This window comes from Pagrus pagrus (assembly GCF_965226575.1).
Source record: "Pagrus pagrus genome assembly, chromosome: 23".
In the NCBI taxonomy this organism is placed as follows: Eukaryota; Metazoa; Chordata; class Actinopteri; order Spariformes; family Sparidae; genus Pagrus; species Pagrus pagrus.
In genome coordinates this window covers 5,134,434-5,159,484 of record NC_140205.1, presented here as the reverse complement: position 1 = coordinate 5,159,484, position 25,051 = coordinate 5,134,434, and the positions used below count along the sequence as shown (strand labels likewise).

General features: G+C 40.8%; 1 protein-coding gene across 7 annotated transcripts in view; it reads left to right on the top strand.

The window, feature by feature from the left end:
- syt1a (synaptotagmin Ia) overlaps positions 1-24,170 on the top strand; it is a 180,454-nt gene extending 156,284 nt beyond the window's left edge. For all 7 annotated transcript variants that reach the window (XM_084345343.1, XM_084345345.1, XM_084345341.1 and 4 more), the window contains 5 exons: positions 2,979-3,146; positions 4,313-4,480; positions 8,192-8,309; positions 16,148-16,281; positions 19,684-24,170. In XM_084345343.1, the coding sequence (XP_084201469.1) occupies positions 2,979-3,146; positions 4,313-4,480; positions 8,192-8,309; positions 16,148-16,281; positions 19,684-19,890 (795 nt within the window). In that variant the 3' untranslated portion in view covers positions 19,891-24,170. The remainder of the gene's footprint in view (positions 1-2,978; positions 3,147-4,312; positions 4,481-8,191; positions 8,310-16,147; positions 16,282-19,683) is intronic.
- The last annotated feature ends 881 nt before the right edge of the window (positions 24,171-25,051 follow it).

The following is a 25,051-nucleotide window of genomic DNA, read 5'->3' as shown; positions in this document are numbered from 1 at the left end:
TTATACCATCAAAATAAAATAAAATTGATTTTAATTGATATAAATAAGCGTTATTTGCAGCTCTGGATATAATACGCAAGTTATTAGCAGCCCAAATACAAAATAAAGCAGTTTAAATGAGATTTTAGCAGCTGGAAAATGACCAGTTGTTGTAATTGAAGGGGTTTTCCCAGCAGTCACTGCTCTCACTTAAGCCAATTTTGAGAAAATTAGGATGAATAACTTAATTTCAGAAAAGTTCAGGACATTCATATTTAGGGACTTAAGGGGAAAATGGTTTATGCATGATCTTACTTGCAGGAGTGCTCTCTGGTTGGTTCAATTTTGAGCAAAGGTGTCCCTAATGAGTTACCCGTCTTAAGTTGGTGTTGTGTCGTACCGCTTGAGTAAAAATACAATTAGCTGAAGCAGCAAACGCACATCATCATTTCCAACCACTTCCTGCTTTCATCTCTCTTTGAAAGCAGCGGTGCCTCTTCCACCGAAGATGGTTTGACATGCTGTGTCTGCCACCGACCGTGCTGATGGATGGGTGGAAATCAGAAGGACAGCATGCGGGGATGAATGGCTCCACTCGAATTCAAAGTGTCACTTTACAGCACTAAAGTGCAAAACATGGTTACATTTAGGTTCAGGTAAATGACAGCTGGAGTAATTGAACGCCTTTTATTTGCCTTCTGAGGTATGTAACTATTTTGCCATGAGTGATACGCGCAGGTGTGCAATTACAGAAGTTATACTTACGTCAAAGTGGTCCATTGAAATCATGACAGAATCTCATTTCAGTGTTTTGAGACTTGTTTTTCAAGGTAATGTCAAGAAAATGTTGTGCAGAACCTGGGGAGCAGATAAATAACCGAGGATACTCCATACTTTCCACGACCGCCTTGTCTTGTGTTCACTATCGTCATGTGAGATGTTCGTGCAAACAGTACGTGTGTGTGTCTGTGGTACATTTACATAAAGTTACTCCATTTCATGACGACCTTTCCTCACTGGAATCTCACCACCATCCAATACAGATATCATATAGTAGACAGATAGTGTTTGAAGTGGGGAATGGTGGCATTAACCTGAGCTATACCCAGTTAGGGTGCGTCATCACAACCAAAATATGTTACGTTAACATTTGTCATGGAAAAAGCTGCTCTGAAGACAGAAAAACAATCAAAATTAAACATTTATGTGTGGGAGGAAACAGACAAACCATTTTTAAAGGTGAAGCATCAGATGGATCCAATTAGGAAGCAAAGATTGAAGTATTCATGGAGACTGTTAACTGTGCGAAATATGGACGGTGCTTCCAGGATTGAAAAATTAGTCTTAGACCAGCATTCCTTCTAAAGGCCAGCAGGGGGCGACTCCACTGATTTCAAAGTCCCATTGTATGTAAGCTTATGAGAAAACGACCCTACTTCAAAGTTGATTTATGAACCTGGTAAAGAGTTTCCTGATGAGTTTTTGGTCTCAATGTCTAGTTTCAAGTCTTCTTCAATACATTATGATGTTCATTTTGTAAATTATGGTCACATTTAGAGTAAAATAGATGAATAGATGGTGCAGCTACCTGGTGATTAACAAGTTGCTACCACATTGTGTCCTCGGTTTCTCAAACGGATCCAATCAGGATCTCCACCCCTGCTCCACACACTCAAAAAACCAAGATGGTGATAGCCGTAATGCCAAACCCAAGGCTTCGAAGCTAATAGGCTCATTTAACTAGAAAGCTACATGGAGTTACGTGTAGCTAACTAGCTTTTTGTGGTGGAAGGTCTTCTAGGCTAACTATCAAACCCAGTAGCCTAGTATGACCAGACTGTTCGGATCTAGTTTTGACTCAACAATCTCAGCTCGGTGTCCACTTACAAGCTTTCAGACTTGGTCTTCACCAGTAGAAGGGGATTTGTGAGATGAATTTGTGTTTTTTCAAACTATTTCCAAGCTCGAAAAAACCTTTTAAGCCAAGAAAAGAAAAGAGATGAGAAGTCCTCAAAGTGCTATGGATGACTTCTGTCTCTGCCATTGTTTCCAAAGTCAGGGATGAACTTTGATACCCGCCTACTTCAACTAATTCAAGCACATTGATTTTTACTTCACTGCTTTTACCTCGTTTCTCTGAATGCCACTCGTCCAAACTGTGGTCCTCTGCCTCAACCTAAATTAAAATTCCAGTCTTCAGAGCAGCTCTGCTTCTGACAATTCCTCGAGTATCTTAAAACTCACACCATTTATCTTTTTTTAGAAAAAAAACCCATATAAATCTAAGGTAGTCTGACTGAAACATTTAAACTGACCTTCCTTCATACTGGTGGTTATTCCTCCATGGTGATCACCAACTGGGGGTCATTGTTTCCTACTTTGTTATTTACCACTGTGTCAGCGGTAGCACCAATCAGTAAACTGATGCCGCTCCTGACAGCTGCACAGCTCCATGGCTGAGTGCCCTGGTCAGCCTCCAGATTGCTGCTTGATGGCTGCCTGATAGGAAGTTGATTGACTGACTAGCTGGGCCTCCTGAGAGGCCTTTGAGTTGAGGCTCTGACTGGCAGGTCAATCAGCCTCCCAGGCCCCCAATTGTGGTTATCAATTATGTGCCTTATGTGAAGAGAAACAGTCTCCTCGTTCCTGCTCTGACACGTCCTGACCTTTACGAGCTCTTCAGCCGCTTCAAGGCTCTGCTGACGTAACCTTCTAATAGTGCTGCCGTATCCCGGAAAAATGACACTGAATCATCTTTAAGCCACCATAATGAAGGAATGATTGCTAGTGTTATAAAGGAGGTAGACGTGACTAAAAATCCAATGTTCCTCAAGGAGTGAGAGCAGTTATAAAGAAATATTTCTTGACTTATCTTTAAGCGAGATATGGTTTCTCTGTGAGGATGTTGGTGGGATGAAGGTCCAATTATGATCATGTGAGTTAGTTGACAGTCTTAACTTCCCCTCTCTCAATTATTATCCTTCGCCTTCCTCTTTCAGCTCATGGTGGGGATCATCCAGGCCGCAGAGCTGCCCGCTATGGACATGGGCGGCACATCTGACCCGTACGTAAAGGTCTACCTGCTGCCTGACAAGAAGAAGAAGTTTGAGACCAAGGTCCACAGGAAGACCCTCAATCCTACCTTCAATGAGCAGTTCACCTTCAAGGTACATCACACATGTTGCCCAACGACGCTTTCCCATTTTAAACCCCTTTTTTGTAGCCCGAGATCTTTTTCGTTCCACTGACAATCTGATTTGCATGCAGCTGTGAATGCTGGGAAGGTGTGGAGACAGCAACCAGCTGGCACATTAACAAGCTCCTGACAGAATATCTCTCACACAAACAGTTACACTCACACACACACACACACACACACACACACACACACACCGAGGCTCAACGTGATTGGGATTAACACAGGCAGATGCACCGCTACACTCTGGCCTTGCCTCGGCCATTATGGATGCATGGCTGTTGCTCGGCAGTGGGGAAAGTTTTGTTATTCATCCGACAGTGAAGAGCGCAGGTGTGTGGGGAAAGTTAAGCATAATGTGATGTGAAATCCATCTCAATACAAGGTTGATTTGTGTGTGTTTTTTTGTCGTACTTCTTTCCAAGTCCATCCAAAAAACAGGACGGGTGATTATAAACACTGTCAAGATGATTTTTGTGAGATAATGTCAAGGACAAACAAGAGAGATGTATCCTTCTTATCTTTACAACAAGACTTTTCCATTAAAAAAGTCCTCACCCTCCCTTTCTCACCTGTCCTTTACCTATCCTAGCTTGATAACGCTGCCTGGAAGGGTAGTGATTGATTTGGAAACAGAATCGCCCACAACATCAAAATCAGCTAACGCTAAAAACACCCAAATCTTACTTTTCTTGACATTTAATTACCTTAAGAAACATCACAAACCTCCTTTAGAGGTCCAGAACTGACAATGTCAATTTGAAATGCATGACTCAAACTTTTAATAAACGTTATTCTGAGTATACACAACAACAACAACAACAACAACTTTGAATTACCTTTTAATATGCTACCACAGACCACGGCTTCAAAACGCAGATACTGGACATAATTAGCTTTACAACGATAACACTTATTGCAAGGCTGGACTTTAAATGGTGTTGTTGTTTTTGTTTTGCTGAGTTGATTAACAGTAGCCTTTTTCATGCACATATCTCGCAATACTGGTGTAAAGAAGACCCTTCACTACACTGAACCAAACAATACTGGCACAAGTGTGTGATTGTGGATAACCTTTAATGAGACAATAAACCTCTCGAGCCCTTCTTGACTTGTTACTGTTGTCATCCCGCTCAGGTCCCCTACGTGGAGCTCGGTGGAAAGACGCTGGTCATGACGGTGTACGACTTTGACCGCTTCTCCAAACACGATGCCATCGGCGACATCAAGGTGCCCATGAACAAGGTGGACTTCAGCCACATAACAGAGGAGTGGCGGGATCTGCAGAGCGCCGAGAAAGAGGAGGTAAGACTTATTAAAAACCTGTGTAGGCGGCAGGCACAAAAGTTCAATCACTCCTTAGAAAATGGGAAACGAGTCGGTTTGAAATCATTTTGCGACGGCCGTCTCTGTGTCAGGGCTCAGATTTGTACATCTGTTCGCCCGCTGTTTCAATAAGAGCATTTTTATTGGCGCTTGCATAAGTGATATCGCAGCGATTATTTTGCTGCGTTCAGCAAGCCATTCGTGCTGGAACCACAAATGTGTTGTCGCGGCTGAAGTAATCCATCTCCCCTGGAAATGTCACTTAATCAGATGTCCACACTTCCCCTTCAATTAATAGAAGTGTGACTTTCCAGGCAACAGTTCAGGAGATTCAATTTTCATGGTAAATGTCATGGCATATAGCACATGTTGCCAGGGGAACCTCATTTTTAGGATTACGGTGGTTTCATTTAAAGGTTAATTATAACACTGTCGAATGGCTGCTGGTGTTGTTCCAGTTGAAGGGCATCACTGTACTTCCTTAGCGTTTGGTCGCACAGCAGCACATGACAATTTTACGCAAGGCTTGAGACACTGGAGCGAGGCTTTGTAGCGTTCCAGTCGCAGAGGCGGACCGCGGAAGTTTCTACTTTCCACCTTCTGACGAAAAAGTATTGAAATGTTTTATTATTACATTTATCATTTGAATGCTCCTTTTGTCTATTTGTCAAAACCTTTTTGAGTTTCTTTTGCCACAGTAGCTGCAAATTAAACCTGCCAAAGTGAAGAGGCCTCAATTCTCCTGGCAACTTGATTACTTTTTTAACAGCAGGTCTTTTGACATTTTGGGAAATGCACTTTCCCACTTTTGTCTTTTACCAAGAGGAAAAAATAAATAGTTACACAACATATCTACGTCCTTAAATCAAAAAAAAAGAAGCATTTTACTTTTCTGTTTCTGAAGGCGAGAGGAAGGCTTCAAATGTTTTCAGCAAAGCCACGTTATAATTTTCAATCACACTACATTTTACAGGTCTGCGAATTTCATGGTCAGTGGGTGGTAATTACCAAGCACCATATTGGAAATTTCTTTGAAATTACCCCACAATTGCCACAATTGTTACCTCAAAATGTTTTGAAAATGTCCCAAACATGATTTAAGAATAACATTCTGCTGTTTTCGAATAACCAGTAAATAAGTAGTCGGCAACTCCAACAAAAATCAAGTGGAACATTTCCGAGACTGCGCCGTTATAACGCTCTTCATGGTCAGCTCTCCAAAGGCAAACCGAAAATACATATTTGTGCTGCAGGAAATTGTATATATTTGTCAGACACTTCTGCTATTTCCATTTTAATTTTAAGGTACTGGATTCTCTTACCTCTACAAAAGTATCTGTGGAGAAGAAATCACTCTCTGGCTGATGTATGCAACTTCTAAATGGGGGTCACAAGTAGGCCAGGATTTTTCTTTTAAGAGATAACAAGCCCAAAAAAAGGCTGAGAGGTTTTGAATATATATATAAAGCAAAGAATGCTCTGTAAGAACTCAGCATATCATCCTAAATGCACAAAAGAGCTGCTCTCTCAGGAGTCTTTTAAGTTTGAGTTCAGGGTCTGTGAAAGTGTAACAGAATGAATGAAACTAGAGACTTAATAGTTCAACCACACACAGGTAACACACTTTTTAAGGTCAGGTATGAAGGAACATGTTTTGAAAAAAATGCCCTTTAAGTTGAAAAGGCAGCTGTTGGCCTTTTACAGTTCATAGAAGATGTTAAAGGAGCCCGGTCACCGCGCTTGACAGGTGTAATTAACCGCCGCTCCTTCTCTCGCTGGCCTCCAGGGGAGTGTGTATTTGTGTTGATTAAAACCAAGCCCTTGTCGTCAGTGTAAGACTGTTTAGTCGTTAGTTTTGTAGCGCAAAAAGTCAGGATAGAGGATGATACATAAAATGTGCGTTGGCCCTTTACAGTGCAAGAAACATCACAACCATCTCCAGCACACTACATGGGGGAAATAGACCTTGATTGGAAGTTGATGAAAGACTCCTGAAATAAAACAAAGGTCGATATTCAGGTCCCGTCTGCCTCCGATTTATAATCCACGCTCAAAACGGCCACACGTAAAAGCAGATGTGACCCGAGAGAGAGAGTTATTGACTGCGTCTGCTTCCCCCTCCTCGTGTTGATAAGGAATACGACGAGAAAATGAATCGCTCTCCGCTCAGTGTATGATAATGAGGTTTGTGTTGTGATTCGTGTGAACCAGCGAAGTGATTGCAGTCGGTACTTTTCCACCAAAGTGACGAGTGACACAGAATAAAAAGTGGGAGCTGATATCAGGGAGCATTCATAACAAAACAAGAGACAGAATCGATTGATTAAAAGTGACTCAGTGATATGAAGAACTTCATCTGTCATTTTACTGTTCTGACAGGTTTCGATTGTTGTTTTTTGTTTCTTTAATGTACATCAAATCCCATTTTCTACCTGATATACTCAGATCTTTTATTGTTAATTATTTTTTATTTACTCCCTTTTATACCTTTCCTTTTATATCCCTCACACAGTCTGCCGTGTTTCTACAGTAGCCCAGAACAGACATATAACACACTAGGGGAGGGTGAGACGAGGGGTATTCAGTTGGTTGCAATCTACAACCTTACCGCAAAACATAACAAAATCCTACACACTGAACCTTTAAGTATATTTGGTACTAATACTTTTGTACGTTTACTTGAGTATAGTTTTGAATGCACTGCTTTTGCTTGTAACAGAGTATTTACACATATAGTATTGCAACTTCACTTAAGTAAGCACTACATGTAATGTAAATCCTCTGCTGCAGGAGCACTCACAGGCTTTATTTCTAATATTTCTAGCTGCTTAAATTCTGGAGGTTGTCATGAAATACATTATTTTCCTGATTTAAACCCCCTGCTGCTGCTGAGTTTCTCACTTTAGAAAAATAGTGGTAGTGAGATCAGTGTGTGTGTTTGTTTTGGTTTTTTCTGTACTTGAGTGTTTACAAAAGGTTTTTTCCATTTATCCAATAATACAGCAGACAGCTGGATATTCTGATGACTAACCTTGTTAACAGCTTGTCCTGCAAACAGACCAGCAGAGCGCTTTCAATATATAATATATCAGGAGATGTTTGTGTGTGCATATAATCTAATAAATACTGCTAATTAAAACTGCTTATGTTAAACACGGTTGAGTATATGTTATTTTAAAACAGTAGCAGAAGAGATGATAATAATAAGTAATAAGATAATAGGTCATTTCTCCAGTGGGATCCTGTCCGAACGATCAAAAACTTTTTTTGACTTGTTTCATGTTGTTTTCTATAATTTCAAAGCACTAAAAAGCAATTACATGAAGACATATGTAAATGTTATGCATATATGCACCCTAATTACTGTAAACAACTCTATAACCCCAGTGTCAGTGTGCTGTACTTTAACCTTTAACACCATTAAACTCTCACTTTGCATAAAGACACATTGGTATGTGCAGCTTTCATCATCCTCTCTGTTTGTGTCAACACGTCTAAAATTTTAAAAAGGCAAAACCGAGCTTCAGATTTGGTCGGCTGAACAATTTCTAATGTGCTTCGGAGGGGAATTTACGAGCTGTTTTTTCCCCTCATCTAGCCTCTCAGCGAGCATCTGTTGCGAGCACGTGATGCAGTAAATGTGGATTTAGCGGTTAAAACTGTTCTCACCTCCGTAACGTCTCTCAACAGCAAGAGAAGCTGGGCGATATCTGCTTCTCCCTGCGATACGTGCCCACCGCCGGCAAGCTGACCGTGGTCGTCCTGGAGGCCAAAAACCTGAAGAAAATGGATGTGGGAGGCTTGTCAGGTGAGGAGAATTGTAACGGCGTGTACGTGTGGTCGCATGTGTGCCCGCTGGCTTTCCCTCTGACAGGCCCTTTTGTCTGTAATTATACATGCACTGCAGCACTCACTTTGCCTCTCCTGCAACTCGGCTAACAACCACCCAAACCCATCACTCGTCACCATTAGATTTGTCCAAAAAAAGAGGACTTCAGTTGAGCTTTTAGTCCCCAAAAAAAAAACTGTTCAGACAAAATGTCACATGCACGACTGGAGACAACATGCAAAGAAAAGACTGAACAAGTACAAAGAATGAAACACATTCAGTCTGTCTGTTTCCATTAATCAAAGAGGGACGGATGTTTCATTAAGGGACAAATTTCGGAGTTTGCCTCATAAAAGTTTAATGTCGTGCTGTGAAGCGCAAAAGTGGGAATCTCATTTTGTGAAACTCTTTATTACATCCTGTGGGGACAAGTCAGCAATGTGGGCAAAGGTGCATAGCAGAGCCAGCTGTGTGCGCATTACAGCTTTAAATCCAAACACACCTTCATCGCTCTACATTATGATACAAAGACACAAAAGCATTCAAACTACGGTTCATCTTGGACTAGATTTTGGAAAACAAGACTGATGAATGTTGTGTTTGCTCCAGGAGACGTATTTCCCCCAAGTGACATCTTGCGTGAATGCTCCTCTACAGATTTAGTTGACATACATAGACGCCATTTTTAAATACAAATGCTCTTGTCACATGATGATAGAAACAAACCATAAATATAAAAAACATCTATACCAACTGCACGGTGGCGCAGCCCGACCGCAAGAAGGTCCTGGGTTCGAATCCCAGCTAAGACGGGGCCTTTCTGTGAAATGTGATTCAGCAGATATTCACCGCACAACAAGCTTGGCTCATAATTGATGTTGTACAGTCTAACTCGCACTGTGTGAAATGCACTTGACTTGACTCTGGAGTTGCCTCAACAAAGATTCACCATTAAAATCCAGAATTACGACAACGAGGTCGAGGTGTCCGTCCAAACGCTGCAGAAACACAAATGCAGAATCACACAATAAGCCGCCACCTCTCCCTCCTTTCCACCTCTCCTTTGACTTCTTCAGTGGTTTCATTTTATATTCCCCACTGTGCGCTCCCCTCCCGCCTCTCCTTGACTCTCTCTGCTACAATTACCATACACCTGGGTCCACTTGCTTTTCTGCCTGACAGCCCAGTCTCTCCACATAAGCCTAAACATCCTGCAGTACAGTAACACGGCGCACATTAAAAGCTCAGAGCTCCCTTTCATCTATCAAAACCAGCACAAGCAGCCATTTGCCAGAAAGAAAAAAAAACACACACACACCTCCCCCGCTGCCATTTTATGCTACTGGCATTAGCTCTCACCTGTGCCCATTTGCATCGTGGGATTGTTCGCGTTTTGAGTCGTCTAGCCGGTCTGAAAAGAGTGTGAATGTGTTCACTTTGAAGGCCAGGTTTATCTCGAACAGAGACAGGAAATAGCAGGGAAGCCAGACAGTTTGACACCACATACTGTATGTCACATTTAATTGGAGCATGTTTCATCTGTGTGCGCTGGTCTGTTGGTTTTCAGGGTGAATTATTAGCATGCAGTAATAGCACAGTGCACGTTTCTAATTACACACAACCAGAATATACTCTAAATTGCAGTTGGACTTTTGATTTTTGTTGAGTTGCGACTGCTTTTTCTGTTCTGGGAATGGGCTTAAAAGTGTAGCAGATGGATGAAATAATGGGCAGGTCTGTAATAACAATAATTAGCCTCCATCCACAGGGCGGCTCAGCCAGAGCTTAAGGAGGAGGACAAGTAATTGATGGCCTGGGATCAGCCGTCTCCTCTATTGTCATCCTGTTTACCATGCCTAATTATGGCTCGCAGAGGAAGATGTGGGTATTATCATTAACCAATGTATAATCAGAAATAATTCTTTTGATTGGCTCCTCATGAAACATCCCTACAAATCTACCTCCGTGCCGCGTTTCTTACAAAAAACAGATTTTTAAAAATAATATCTTAAAAGGTACAATTGACTTTCGGTGCTTCTCAGGATTGTTGTTACTTAACTGCGGTGATGCACCGAGCACCATGCTCTTTAGCTGTCGTCTCAAAATAATCCTCACTGCAGTGACTCCTCTCTCCGCTTAAGCCGACTCCACAGCGCTGTATAGTTACCATACATATTCATTATGTCGAGCTGTAGGCAATCAGATTTCAGAGAATCCTGTAACTCCAGTGGGAAGTACATTTTACAGACTAACAAGTAGAAAGAGAGATATAAAAGCTGGGTATTGCACCAGCAGGTAAAGTCGTGGACCACTTTTTCAACCTCCTGCGGATGTATAGTGTATTTTGTGCGTCTAAAATTGTACATTTAACAGTATGCCGAGCTACTGTAATGTGTCTCCAGCATGGTGCCGTATTAAAGGTGATTCAGAGTCAGAAGTGTGTCGGACACAAAGGCTAAGTGCCTGGAAGCAGCTCCGATTCAGGAAATGCGAGTTTATAAAGGCAGTGGCAGCAAAAGTGTTTGTCCCGTCCTCTTTGTACCTCTGAAGACTTCCCCGAGGGCTGTGAGGCAACACATACGAGGTAATGGCTCACAGTGAGGGAGGTTATCAAAGCACACAGGCGCCGTGTCGGCGGTAATGAAGCCGCACTGCCCCGACCTGGTGCTTCAGCTCACCATCAAGCCTATCGGCTGAAAGGTTTATTTGTTTTGTTGCTCTGGCTGGTCGGACTGAGAGGTTTCTCCCAGTCAGTAAAGCGACAGGCCAGAGGGATCATTAAGATGATGAACAGGCTCTGAGAGAAGGAAGCAATTTGAAAGAGATTAGGGCAGTGCAACATTTATTCTGTCAGTGTTTCCGTCAGAATTTTGCTTTAATTTATATAAATCTCAAAGAAGTTGTAGATATATGACCAGTACCATGTCTCCGAGACCCCCCTCAGATGTTTTGAGGCGCCAGAGAGGAGTTTCACTGTACATGCGTGTGCTCTTGCTGTATGTGTGTCAGTTGAGTGTGTAAAACTAAACCGACAGTCACCCCTGGTTGCACCCACCATGGCAAATCCAAAATGATGGGAGGAAAGCTGAGATGACAGCCAGGCTATATTTGGCACAACTCTGCCATCGCCAGCAGCAGCCTCACTTGATGAACACGGAAATATTAGCAGAGGAAAAGAAACTCTCTTCTTTGTCTTGTACATCTGCACATAAAGTCGTATTGAAGCCTCCGCTGTGAGAGGCGATACCCTTTCTATCGAGTGAGTCACAGCTGGCAATTATTCCCAGATTGAAACACAAACTGTAAGTAACCACTTTTAAATTAGACAGCTTCAGTAGCTCTGCTGAACTCTGCAGCTGATTTGCCTCCGAGCGCATCACTTACCCCGAAACCTGCTTCGAGCCTTTCGAAATATATGGACCACTGATCGTGCATCGCCTCATAAAACTATGGCCGAGATCCAGGAGTCAGATGAGTAACCCTGAAGATAGCGAGGGCAAGCCTCTGTGCTGTACACATATGTGAGGAAGTGCTCCCGCATCAGGAGCGCTGGCATTCATCCATGAAATGGGAGAGATTACGCTCGTCTGGGATAAGACGGTAAAATGGACCGGATATGAGGTACGACGAGCCTCCCAAAACTCAATAATGCCAAACTCTCATCTGCTGACCAGAAAGATAAGAGGCGTCTGGATAGCACTGATGTGGCGCCGCAGGTGTGTTTTCTTTTTTTCATCCTGAGAAAGGGTTATCTGGCATAATCCTATTCAGCTGTTGTGTTTATTCAGGCACAGATGCCGATATGAGAGGAAACAGAACCTGTCCTGAATATGTTGTAGGAGTCACTGTTGTAGCAGTGTTTCAGCACATACAGCAGCAATAACAGATATCATTACAGTTGTCAGCTAGCTACACTCCTAGGCAGGGTAAACCTTTTTTTTTTTTTCATCTTTCCCAAACCCCAAAACAAAGCAAAAGTTTGAAGCAGAAACAGACAACTTCAGCGTTCACAACATGGCTAAAAAACAACTGTAAGAATCCCAATTTGACCAAGAAATCACAATCTCAGTGCTTTGAGAAGGCAGAGTAAGACATACTGTAAATAAGAAGTCGGGTTTTTTTTGTTTACTGATCTCATAGAAAGATTGCCGGTTTTACACCGTCTCAAGTCCCGGTGGTAAGAGGAAACATATCAGCAGGGAAACGGGCTTTGATACAACACCGGAGCGCTCTCCATTTAGCGGATGCCCGTCCATTCGCTCTTGTTTACCTCGGTTTCTATCGCTCTCCATAGGTGATATCTACAAACAACAGTTTTCATTGGCAAGTAATTAGCATCCTGCTTTAGTCTGCCTGTCTAGAATCAATGACCCATTGTTTCACAACCCAATCGCCAGAATATTTGTTGGCAAAGTGCATTTCTGCAGAACCAGATATGTTGAGATTTAACTTTTCTTTAGGTTTTGCATTTCAATATGATCCTGTGACAACACTGTGCTTATGGTCTGGTTAGGTTTAGGCATAAAAAACATTTAATGCTAACAAAAGTTAAAACAGCTTCTCTTACATCCAGTGCTTTCACGCTGACAGATGTGTCTTATCGTCTTTAACTCCACCTCCAACATGGAAGTTTGGCAAATGTGCAAATGTGATAGTGTCAGTGCAGAAACATGAATCGTTGACGTTACATCTTGGCAGCTGGGCTGTGTTTCAAACCTTACTGAGACTTTAAATGGCAGTTTGGCACAGTTATGATTGTAAACTACACATGTGACGTGCAAGAACAGAAAGCTTGGCAGGCGAAGCAACATAAACTGTGGGGGCGGGGTTTAGTGTACACAGTTGTTCTTTAACGCCATTTGTAAACAAAATGGGACACGGTGTCACTACAATGTACTGTTTCAATCTCGAAACGGTTCTTTAAACTTGTTCTGTTTTTTTCTACGAGCACAAACCTCGCTGATCCTTTCTCTAGCCGCTGTCTGCCCTGTGTCATTCCTCAGGCTTTTGTGCTTTACTGTCTTTAGATCTGTGAACTTGTTGAGACAGAGGTCTGCCTACGCGAGATTAGCTTGAAAAAAGAACTGAGGAGACTCTATGAGCAGTGACAACCACCCGTGGCTGATCAGACAAAGACAACCTACAGAAACTTCACTCATTCTGATAACCCAAGGGGGGTAAATGTGACAGTCCTGGCAACTGATTTGTGGGAATTCAGTGGAGATAAATCCACAGAATAACACTGAGATCTGTAGGATTTTAAGTTCACATGATAAAATTCCCAAACTTTAAGGTTTGTGGTGCACATTTTGAATTTGAGATGGAGAAATCTGATGTATAAAAGCCTCATACTGCTGTTTGGAGCATAGATGCGCCTGGAGAAGTTCCTCATTTAGACACTGTTGGATGTACTATTCCTACACAACGTGACAACACACACACACACACACTCAACCCTCCCTCGCTGTTTTTCTCATCCCAGCACTCCAGCTCTTCTCAGCAGGAGAGCAATAATGGACACCCACTCCATTACGAGCCTGTTACCTTTTCGCTCATGTCTCTGTCATCTATTTATTCCCCCTGCTTTTTTCCCCCTCTTACTCTGTTTGTGTGGTTTCCTCTCTATATTCATGTCGGCGGCACTGGACGAGTCTGCAATCAGGTCCTTATTCCCCTAAATTGGATAAAAGATTAAGGGAGCTAAGCTTGTTCAGTGTTTGCTATTGCTAGAAATCCCACAATGTTCCAGCTAAAAGCAGAGATATTTTTTCAGATCCAGATTATCAGAGCGTGCAGTGTTTCAACAACTAATTATGAGCTCAGTTTCAAAGTCAGACCCCTTATTCATTCCCATGCGCAGCTCTGAGGTTCAGTAGCTTGGGGGGATATTGTTGTTAGCCTCAGGCGAGGGACTCCCTCATTAGCATCTCTGAGATTATTATTTGTCTCTGTCTTTCTCAAGCAGCGTGTTGTCTTAAGTGATGAATGACACGAAGTTGCTTTCATTAATTTTTCTCTTATAACTTGTGGAGTTGTCATGAATGTGGGTCGAGATCAGAGATCATTGAAGAAACAGTATTTTCAACATTTTACACTGAAAAGCGTCGCCTGTGACTTATTAGTGGATTTACAATAATTTCCCTTATATTTACAATAGAGTCCCCTTATATGCACAGTTTGTAATAATGCTGTTTTACATGCTGTTAGGAATAGAAATGTTCAAAGATGTGATAAGCACAAACTGGGGGTTATCTCGCTTCTTTCTCATCTCTGTTGAGAGTTGCACGCGCTCAGTACCGATCACACAGCTGACAAGGCTGGTAGTGACGTGGTTTGTAAGTAGTGTTTCACTTCAGCCTCTTTTTCAAACTTTGAAAACTGAGTGCTGCTTGAACAGAGTATGATGGAAAAGTCTGAACAAGCCAGCCTCCTGAAAGCGTCTGTGCCTGAAATGAAGAAGAAATCAGCGTGTTCAGCCAGGTGTTGTGTTTTCATCACAGCCGATCGGAGCTGTAGCTGATAAATACCTGTGACTTCTGCAGAGTCATTTGGCGCAGGGATGAATGGCAATTGTTCACATTCACATTGAAGACAAATGCCAGATGTTAGCAGGTGTTAGTGGGTATTTTGTCCTGTGTGAAGAGAGTATTCGAAACGTGACTCGCTGGGTACATGGCCAAGAAGTCGATCGGATCAATTCAGGCCACAGATGCATAGTTCATGATAGTTAAGTTCAGGAGTTGTGACACATCAACTTAGGGCAGGATTGTCAACCATCCAACAATAAATAGATGCTCGTGGTGCAGCAGTAGATTGTATTTCGTGCAGAAAATTTTAATGAATAGGAGGGGTACATCTTTGAATCACAGTAATGAATGAATCCTCATTCATTATCGGATCCCTGGCTGTGCCTCTGAAAATCACAACTTATTAAAGTCTTCTTCTGTTGGATCTCTCTGAACGTTCAAATCACACAGCCTCACCTGGTCCCTTTAATGGCTCAATTAGAGCTAAAAACACGGTATCTATTCAACAATTTAAAAAACGGAGACTGCTGCCTGCCCTCTCGTCGGTTATTCCTCCGAGCCCAAACTGAGACACTCGCTCTCCTCGTCTCCAATTTAGTTTTAATGACAGTTTGAAGATTGTAAACAAATCAGGAGGAGTAGCGTCACGTCATAAACGAAAGCGATGGGTGGTTTGCCATTTTCAGGCACGCACTCTACCTGATTGCCAGAGAGTGTGCAGACGGACGAAGCAGACCACTTGGGCACCACTTGAGATTGCTTTCGGTCGGATGAAAATGAGGCTCTTGAATGGGGAAGGTGAACTGAGTCATGTAAATACACACAAGAATGTCGTAGCCATGGTTTTCAACAACAGCCTGTTGCTTGTTTTGGAGGTATCTGTATTGATAAATCAATGGTAAAGCTGTCATAATGAGTATTTTTTCACTTGTGATGAGAATTATCACCTGACTCTGCAGTTTCCTTCAGCTCTAACGAGGTTATTAGTGTCTTTCAGCTCATCGCTTTTTGGTTTAACAGTCTGCAACTTTCCTGTTTTGGCTCAAGTCCTCATCAGTGTTGTTTTCAGATGTAACACAAGCCTCTGATAAATACATCGTACACTACCTGCCCAGTCCCGATTGGCAGACAAAAATAGCAACTAGCTGATGAACATGGTGGCGCAATTAGTCGCCAAAGAGACAGATATTTCCCTTCGAACACGGCGGCCCAAAGTGGAACAATAAGGTGTGATTCTGAGATCTGCAAATTAAAAATGTTCAAATCTTCTTATTTACATTTCTTCTGCAGATCCATACGTGAAGATCCACCTGATGCAAAACGGCAAGAGGCTGAAGAAGAAGAAGACGACAATCAAGAAGAACACCCTCAACCCTTACTACAACGAGTCCTTTAGCTTTGAAGTCCCGTTTGAACAAATCCAGGTACATCCTCATACGTTTACATAAAAAATCCCTGGATTTTCTGAAAGCTAATGTGCAGTAGGAACGAATCGTACTGTAAGAACCGACAAACATTAGTCGCATCAACAATGGACAAGTGGAGGCTCATTTAGTAAATAATCAGTTTAGAGGCTTTTCATCACAACAGTGTAATCAAAGCCACTTCACTTTAAATCAGCCCTGGTTTCACAATTTGACAAGCCTATTGCTCAGTTGATGTTATTCTCTAGACTTATTATTGCCTGTAGCGCGTATCTCAATGCTATTTGTTGCATGTCTCACAATGGTTACCATGCACATCATGATTTAAGTGCATCAATTACAGTATATTCAAGACAGAGAAGACATAAAGCCTGAATCTTTATGAAGGAAAAGCTAAAAAAAATGCAGCCAGAAAGGAATAGCAATGAACAACAGTAGCTCTTCAGGCGAGACAGTAATTGAGTCAAATTGATTAAGCCTGTCACAGCTCACAAATCACGGGTTTGGGTCCACGAGCCTCAGTTTCAATTTGAACTGATGCTGATACCAGTATGTTGGATACATTTGCATTTCTTATCTCCTCACCGAGAGCCAGGTTGATCATTAAATAATTATTAGCGCCACTGATTTAATCATAAACTTGTCATTAATTAGGGGTATCGAACGCTCTCCTGAAAGCCACGAGAACACGCTTAAATTACCCGATTTGGTTGTGACGAGTCATTCAAACACCAGCCAGGCTCCTTAAAGAAGTTGTAATAAGTGTTAAACTAATGGACTGTTTAAAGCTCTTAAGGCCTCTGGCTGTATTACATCTAATTTAAATGAAGACACTTAGAGCTGTGGTGATTTCTAATTACACTCCCAAGATGTTACCTCTGTTGAAGGAAAACACATACAGTTTGTTAATCGATTTCTCACGCAGATTTGTTCCCCACTGTGTTTACATTTACAGCAAATTATACAGACCGCTTATAGAAGGCTGCAAATAACCTGCTGTTATCTGCAGAGCCGATGAACTTCGGTTAAACTTGACCTCAGGATAATTTGTGTAATTAATCTAAAGATTTTAATTGTCTCAGAGATTGTGTGGGAATTAAAAAAACAGTGCTTTTAATTGGTCTATTTCCTAACACTAACACAAGCTTCGTTAATGACTGAAGTAGTTCCACGTCCTCCTTAATAAACACACAATTATCTTGACAGTGACACCATTTATATTCATTTGTTTTAATCTATAGACTCTTACATACTCACTTTTTCCCCTTAAACTTTGTCTCCTCTTGTTTGTGAGTCCTTCATAAATGACTTTATTAATAGACTTGGGATGAATACAAAAAGATACAAATCCAGACAGACAAAGCCAATTCACAGTGCTTGAATATATGTGAAGAGTGTGGATCCAGGAGGATGACTGGGCAGGCTGAGGTGTTGCCAAGTAGCACCCGCGCCACATGACCACCTCTTGATAGATGCTAAAATAATAACAATATCTCATTCATTTTTAAAGAATTCTATTTAAAAACATGTTGTTCTTGTACAACACACGCCCAAGTAGCTTATCTCTGATCATTTTCACGTTGTTTAACTGCATCATTTTTTAAATAATTACCTACTTAAGATCCGAGATGTGAGAGATGTGGCGTTAATTCATTGATTAAATGTTAATTTGTTATCACCAATCTTTCCGGACTCTAGACCTTAAATAAAAATCAGATGCAGACCTTTGAGTAATAAGTCAAAGAACCCCTGATTTAGAGTTTCGTTTAAAGAATTTAATAAATAAATCCAGGGAGAAACTGACAGGGAGTGGGACTGAGAGAAAGAGGCGCAATTATTAAAAGCACCATGGATTTATCATCGGCCATTAAATCGTCTACTGCCTACGATATATCAAAACTTGTGCACATTGACCATATCAGGCAACACTTTGTGGCGTGAGATTGATATAATTCTTCCCATTTTACCCAGGGAAACACAACTAATAAGCTTATTTTCCAGAAGTTGATTGATTGTCCATAATGGGAAATCAATCACAGTAATGACAATAGAAGCAGCAAAACAATATTGACTGGTCAGTGCTAATATCCAGTCACAGAAAGCTGTGATTCAATTATCTATTCGAGGGTAAACTGTCCCTTTAAATCCCACCTAACCCTAACTGGCCATCTGGAAACCTTCCTCAGCGTTTCATTACATGGCGTATTAGGCATGCTCTTTAAGAACAGGCTCTGTGCTCGTGCAGGTGGCAGTAACTTCGCCTCAGTGTGCCAGTGGATCGAAACTTAATCAGAGCTCTTTGTGCACAGATTCATATTCTCTGCCAGAGATTGATGCCCAGGTCACTCCTCTTTGCATGGTCCCTTTGAATAAACACATGCCGAGGCTGAGTCTTCGACCTCTGAGTAATCACACATTCTGCCGTGTTTGGCTCTGTAAATAACCGAAGCCTGGTCTGGGATGTCAGTCACTGTTAATCAACATTAATGTCTGAAATAGCGCCTCTTTCTCTGCATTACTGTACTTAAAGTAATAAGCACGTCTTTCTTTTTTAAGATAACTAATGTTTCAGTATGTACTTTCTTTTAGTTTATCAGGGCTTTCAAACTACTGCTAAGCAAGTAGATATTTCTCATGATATAAAAAAAAACTGGGTTTCAACACCCTCTGGAACTTAAACTTCACTAAATCAAACTTTAAAAAACACTGATTGACAGGTGAAACACAGCAACTGTGATTGCACACCATCAAAAGAAGAGACAAAATGTCCGTCATGTTGGAAAATGCTGCTCTCTTGATGTTATTTCCCGTTTTTAATGCTCTGGTGCAGAACAGCTTGTCTGCTGGTACAAATCTAATAAAAAATAACAATACATTTAATGTATAGAGCAATTTTCTCACAAAATTACAAAGTGCTTTACATCATAAAAAGAGAAATAAAAGACAGCCACATTAACATGATTGAACACAGAATAATAAACGTGCAGTTAAAAATGAAGAATCTAATAACAATCTAACATTTTATGACCAATCTCACCAGAGGGTCCACAGTCTACCTCAGGAGATAATGTTGCCCAGTTGTCATGAAATTGTTAATGTTCAAATGTCTGTTTACCTGAGCACTTTAAGGACTTTTCATCCATTTATCTATTTTTGTTCATTGTTGATTCAAAGCACATTCTTGATTTAAAACTGTATTTGACAGACGAAATATGTTTTCTTTTGTCAGAAAGAAGTGCAGCAGGTGGTCATTTGGATTCAGCCGTACTGTTTGTTGAACAAAGTCAAACTTTATGTTTAGACTAAAACAAACATGCCTGTCTAGAGATGAGAGATTAACCATCTCTACGCTGATGACACCTCGATTTACATTTACGTTCTCTGTTCTCTCCCGCTCTGCAGAAAGTGCAAGTTGTTATAACTGTTCTGGACTATGACAAGATCGGCAAGAACGATGCCATCGGCAAGGTCTTTGTGGGCCTCAACAGCTCGGGGACGGAGCTGCGCCACTGGTCCGACATGCTGGCCAACCCCAGGAGACCCATCGCCCAGTGGCACGTGCTGAAGCCTGAGGAAGAGGTGGACGCTCAGCTCTCCACCAAGAAATAGGCAGGGCCCTTTCAGCACCTGCCTTGTAGTACTCTTTAGCCAGTATGTGTAAATACCTCAGTGATAAATGGGTCCATCCATGTAACCCCGCCCCCTCTCTTAACCCCGCCTCTCCTGATATCACAATCAACCCTAATTCCTGCGACATCCCTCCCTCTGCTTTTTTTCTATCAAGTTCCCTTCGTTTCTCGCTTTCTCTTTCGTTTGTTCCTCTCTGAATCAGCAGTTTTTGTTTCCATCTCTGTGCCCTTAATCGCCCCGACCAAATGCCCCCTTCTGTTAAGCAATATGATCTGTATAGATAGCGCATGACTGAAAGAATTTATTGTACCACAGTTGTATATATAAGTATGCAGACAAAAATGATTTCTAGTTTATGTGTTTGTATGTTGTTACCTGTTTCCTAATCTGTGTATATCTTGATGTTTTTAATAAGATGTTCTATTTTAAATTATGTAAATGCAGATATAGAGGAAAGCCAATATTATATATCCCAGGATTTAAAAATTCTACCTTATTACCTTATTGCATTCCAGTAAAAAACAAGATGAATTCCAACCTGCAAGACACTAGTGGAAATATATTCACATTGTAAAGGACGATGTCTGGCTATAAGTTCACAGAACAGACGGATATGTACACACAAATCTCCAAAATACAAGGCCATTAACTACTATGGTTCTGAGGGAAAACATTATGCTGCTGGAAATTATACAAGCACATGATTTCGTACGACTTTTTCTACTTATTTCCCAATCAGAGGACCTATATGTTTAGCTTGATGCACAGAGACAGTAGTTGATACCAACCAGTTAGCATTTCATTTCTCCATGTTTGGCAGAAATAGGTCCTCGTTGTCACTTCTACCAGCTCCTTTTCTTTTCCAAAAATGGAAAATATTGCCTCCTTCAGAAACAGACCCCATGTGATTAAAAGAAAAAAGAAAAAAAAGCACCAAGCTGTAGCCATTGTGTCCTTAAGCTCGTTTAACAATATTTTGTTAACCGCTTACTTTGAACAGCCTTGTCGTTGTTGGAAGTATATCGCATTTAAGGCCGGGGTCCGATCCTTGAGAGGGCGTTTGAAAAAAAAAAAAAAAAAAAGAGTCGTGACTCTGGTTTTAAGAGGACTATTTTTTAGAGCAATTCAACGTCTTGACTATTTTTAGTAAACTGCATGATTTTTTTTACAATCTTTACTAAAGGCTGGGACGGGGGGGGGGGAAGATCTACTGACACCAGGGGCTGTCTCTTCTGATACGATCCCCTTGCCTTCAATCAGAGGAGAGGAAAGAAAGAAAAATCAGGAGGGATGTTCCAAATTTGGGTCGACGTATGCCAGCGTTGACGGAGACGAAGCGAGTTTCTAAACACTGCCATTTCCAGGGAGGTGACTTATGTAGAGGTCCTCTCTTCATGCACACTCCCACTTGCTAGTGGTTGTAGCTTTGGTTTATCGGGAACAATGTCTTTGGCTGCAATGGTGCCCTGAGTCGCAGTCTTTGCTTTGCGTTGCCTTCTCACAGTGACAATAGAGTTAGCCATGTTTTACTGCCAATTTTAACTTTTACGTGGCTGCTGTTTTTGCACTGGATGTCTTTAAACTAGCTTGATGACTTCTTTAGAACGACATTTTTGGACAATTGTTGGCTTTATTTCAGGACACCTGACAGAAAATCCGCCTGCTCGATCGGCTTAATTAAAAGAGATGACAAATCACGTTTCAGCCAACAGCAGTGACATCAGTTTTGTTTGTTTCTTGTTGGCACCGGACTACACCAAGAGAAGGAGAAATAACCGTAAAGTTAATGGTCTGCGTAGGCTATTAGTCCATCATGTCCTTTACTACGGGTCCAATTAGCAAAGGAATAAGTTTTAATCCATGAAAACCATGAAGTCTCTTATCTTGGAGGAACCTCTTGCATATACTCGATGCTAGCTTCAGGAGGACTTTCTAAATGTTTTCAATGTTATTGTGTAGTTGATAGCACTATTATGAAAAAGCTACTTGTCATTCCATATGAGTCTCTGAGGACTGCTTTGTGTATCACTGTGACTGCCGTGTGTGCTTAGAGATGTAGACTTATCAGTAGGTAGCGAAAAACAGTTTGTTCTGTAGTGATGTCGTAGCGTTTAATGCCATTTTCCCTTCTACATGCAGAGGAAGAGAGAGCGCGTGACGTCGCCCGAGAAAAAAATTAAGAGGCGGAGGGTCGTTTTAATCCGAGCGCGAGCAGGTCGCTTCACACAGCATTTTGTTGAGCACTGTGCAATACTTGTATGTTCATCCCATAGTGTTAACGTGGGTGGCGTCGCCCGAGGAAAAAAAAAAAAAAAAAAAAAAAGATTCTAACTCTAAGAGGATGATTTCAGTCCAGAGAGATGTTTTCTCCTTTCCAGTGAAGTGGTTAGGACACAGCACACGTAGATTCAGCTTATAGGTTGGAGCTTGACACCTCTGTTTAGGGTTCCCTCCCTTTTCGCAGGTTTGTTTTCTCCTCTTGCACACAGTTCCAGCATCAGAAGTTTCAGGGAGTATTCGTTTTAAAAAAACCAAACGAGATTCAACATTTAAATATCCCCTTAAAAAATGCCATGTATATATTTACATAATCGTGTCAAAAATGTATATCTAGATTGAATATAAAGTGATTATTCAGCCGCAAATATCAGTTAATCTATCATCCACGTACTATATCTCATCATCATTACGTCATTCTCATGGATTTTTTTTTTTTTTTTATCCGTTAACTGCTCTGTTCATTCAAAAACTCCTTTTATATTTGAGATGAAAACTCTGAATGTACAGTATGGACTGTGTTGGTGTAGATTACTTTGACCGTGAGATTAGATGTACTTTGCACTTTTTGTTGTAAAAGAGAAAAAAAAGTCATTTTGTTTATATTTTTTCAACTATTACGGATTTATTTCATAAACGTCCCCCGTCTGATTCCCAGAATCACTGAATAAATACAGCTGCATTCCCCAGTCCCTCTGTCACCGAGGGATCCTCTTATTATTTGACATGTTTCACATATGTAGATTCATGAACTCCAGTACAGCTTCAGATTTAAATGAAACAAATGGATTCAAGTACAGTCAAAAAAAACATTTCCCTAAAACATTGACTTTAAGTATTTCAATCACACATACAATTTTCTAATATAAACTAACTCTGCTTTAATTGAGTTAATGCAGTTTTTGCTGAGTACTTTTATGTATATTTCTTGAAAAATAGACATTTTTATGTGTGATTGACATTAACTTTATGTATTTCAGTCACACATATAAATTCTAGTGCAAACTATTTCTATCATGTTGAGTCAATGTGAATAAATTGCATAACGTAGTCTGCTTAAAGTACGTTAATGCGATTTTTCAGGTATTATACATTAGTTTGATGTATAATACTTGAAAAATGTAATTGAAAATTAAAGTTAGATGGAATTTTTATGTGTGATTGCCATTAACTATATGTAATTTCAATCACACATACAATTTCCATCTAATTTTATTACATATGTTCTACCTAAAGTATATAATTTATCATTTTGAGTCGAATGTGTGATTGACATACATAAGTCAGTGTTTGAGGGAAGTCATTTTTAAAGGTTAAGGCTCTGTAAAAGTGGCCTAAGAAATTCGATAATAACGCAAAAAAACGGTTGTACTAACGGAATAATCCGATCAAAGATGAGTGAAAATCAAACACAAAGGGGATTCAGTATCGAGCAGCGTTGCAGGACCCATTGGATGGATTGCGAGCAAAGCAAAAGCCATTACCTGCAGCACAATGCTCCTCTCATTGCGATTTCCCGCCAAAGTATGCACGCATAATCAAACCCCTAAATTCTCCTCTTGTAAAAAGAAAAACTTATCAAGCTCTCCGTGTGACAAGATTCTCTCCAGTGACACTGACGAAAAGCCACACTGACCTTTCAAAAGCAAAGCTGTGTAAAGTATTAGAATCTGATGCTGTAGAAAGATCCTAGTTGCCTTTGTGTATATCAACTGCCTGCTTGAGTATTTTGTGTGTGGAACACTTTTCTCTGTAATCTTGTAGAACTGTTCGGGGTGTTTTTTCCTGCCATATCGCTCGCGGTGACGGCGAGCCGCTGACGGTTATATTTGCTGTGTATACCTTCATTTTTTGACGAGGTGTTTTACAGTTTTGTTTCACTTTGTGTAGTGATTCACTCTGTGGAGTTTTCTGACTGTTGTTATATAACTTCATATACACAAATGATCAATAAAAATGTTTTATTTCCTGTTGATACAGAAGCTTATCATGTCGTGTTTTTTTTCTTCAATTCTTCTACCCCGACTTCACGAGGGAGCAGCTGTCTGACACGACACAACAATAGAAGTACTGATTCAACGTCTTTACCCAAGCTGAAGTAATAAAGTACAGGCTCTGATATGTACTCAAGTATGAAAGTAAAAACTATCCCTCTCAAGGAGATTTCAACTGGACATTTCTGTGCAAAGCTAACTGAACTTTGTCATATTAATATAATTCAAAGACTGTCACACTTAAAGGTAGCATCAGTAGCATTTCTCCATGCTGTTCCTAAACGCCCCACAAAGATACCTGATTGTTGAGTCTGTCTGTTTCCGTCTTTTGCGTCATTTCGTCTCAATACGTCCGAACTGATAGATTGAAATCAGTCTTGTGATGTTGGGAAGGTGCCTGTTTTAAAAAAGTAAGGAGTAGAAAGTACAGATGTTTGTGTTAAAATGTAGGGAGGGAAAGTGAAAAGTCGTCTGAAAAATAATTATTTAAGTACAGATACCTGAAACATCTTCTTAAGTAGACGCCCCTCTGCTACTCCTCTACATCCAGGAGTAAATATTGACATTTATTTACTATTACTTTTCAGATTTCAATCTTTTATACCCTTCCTGTCCAGTTAAAGTTGTCTATTTCCAAATATATGAAGGAATATATATACATATAATGGTTCCTTTGTGTGTTGTGAAAGTTCTCCTACTTCTTAAGATAATAAAACTCTTTAAAAACACTCTTGAATTAGCTGGAAAACTCATCGTCACAAATCTGAAAACTGTTTCCTGACCGCAGGAAAAGTTGACCTGTTTTATAAAAACGTGGTTGTGCCAGGACAACCACACCACAAACATACAGAATATGATGATTGCTGTAG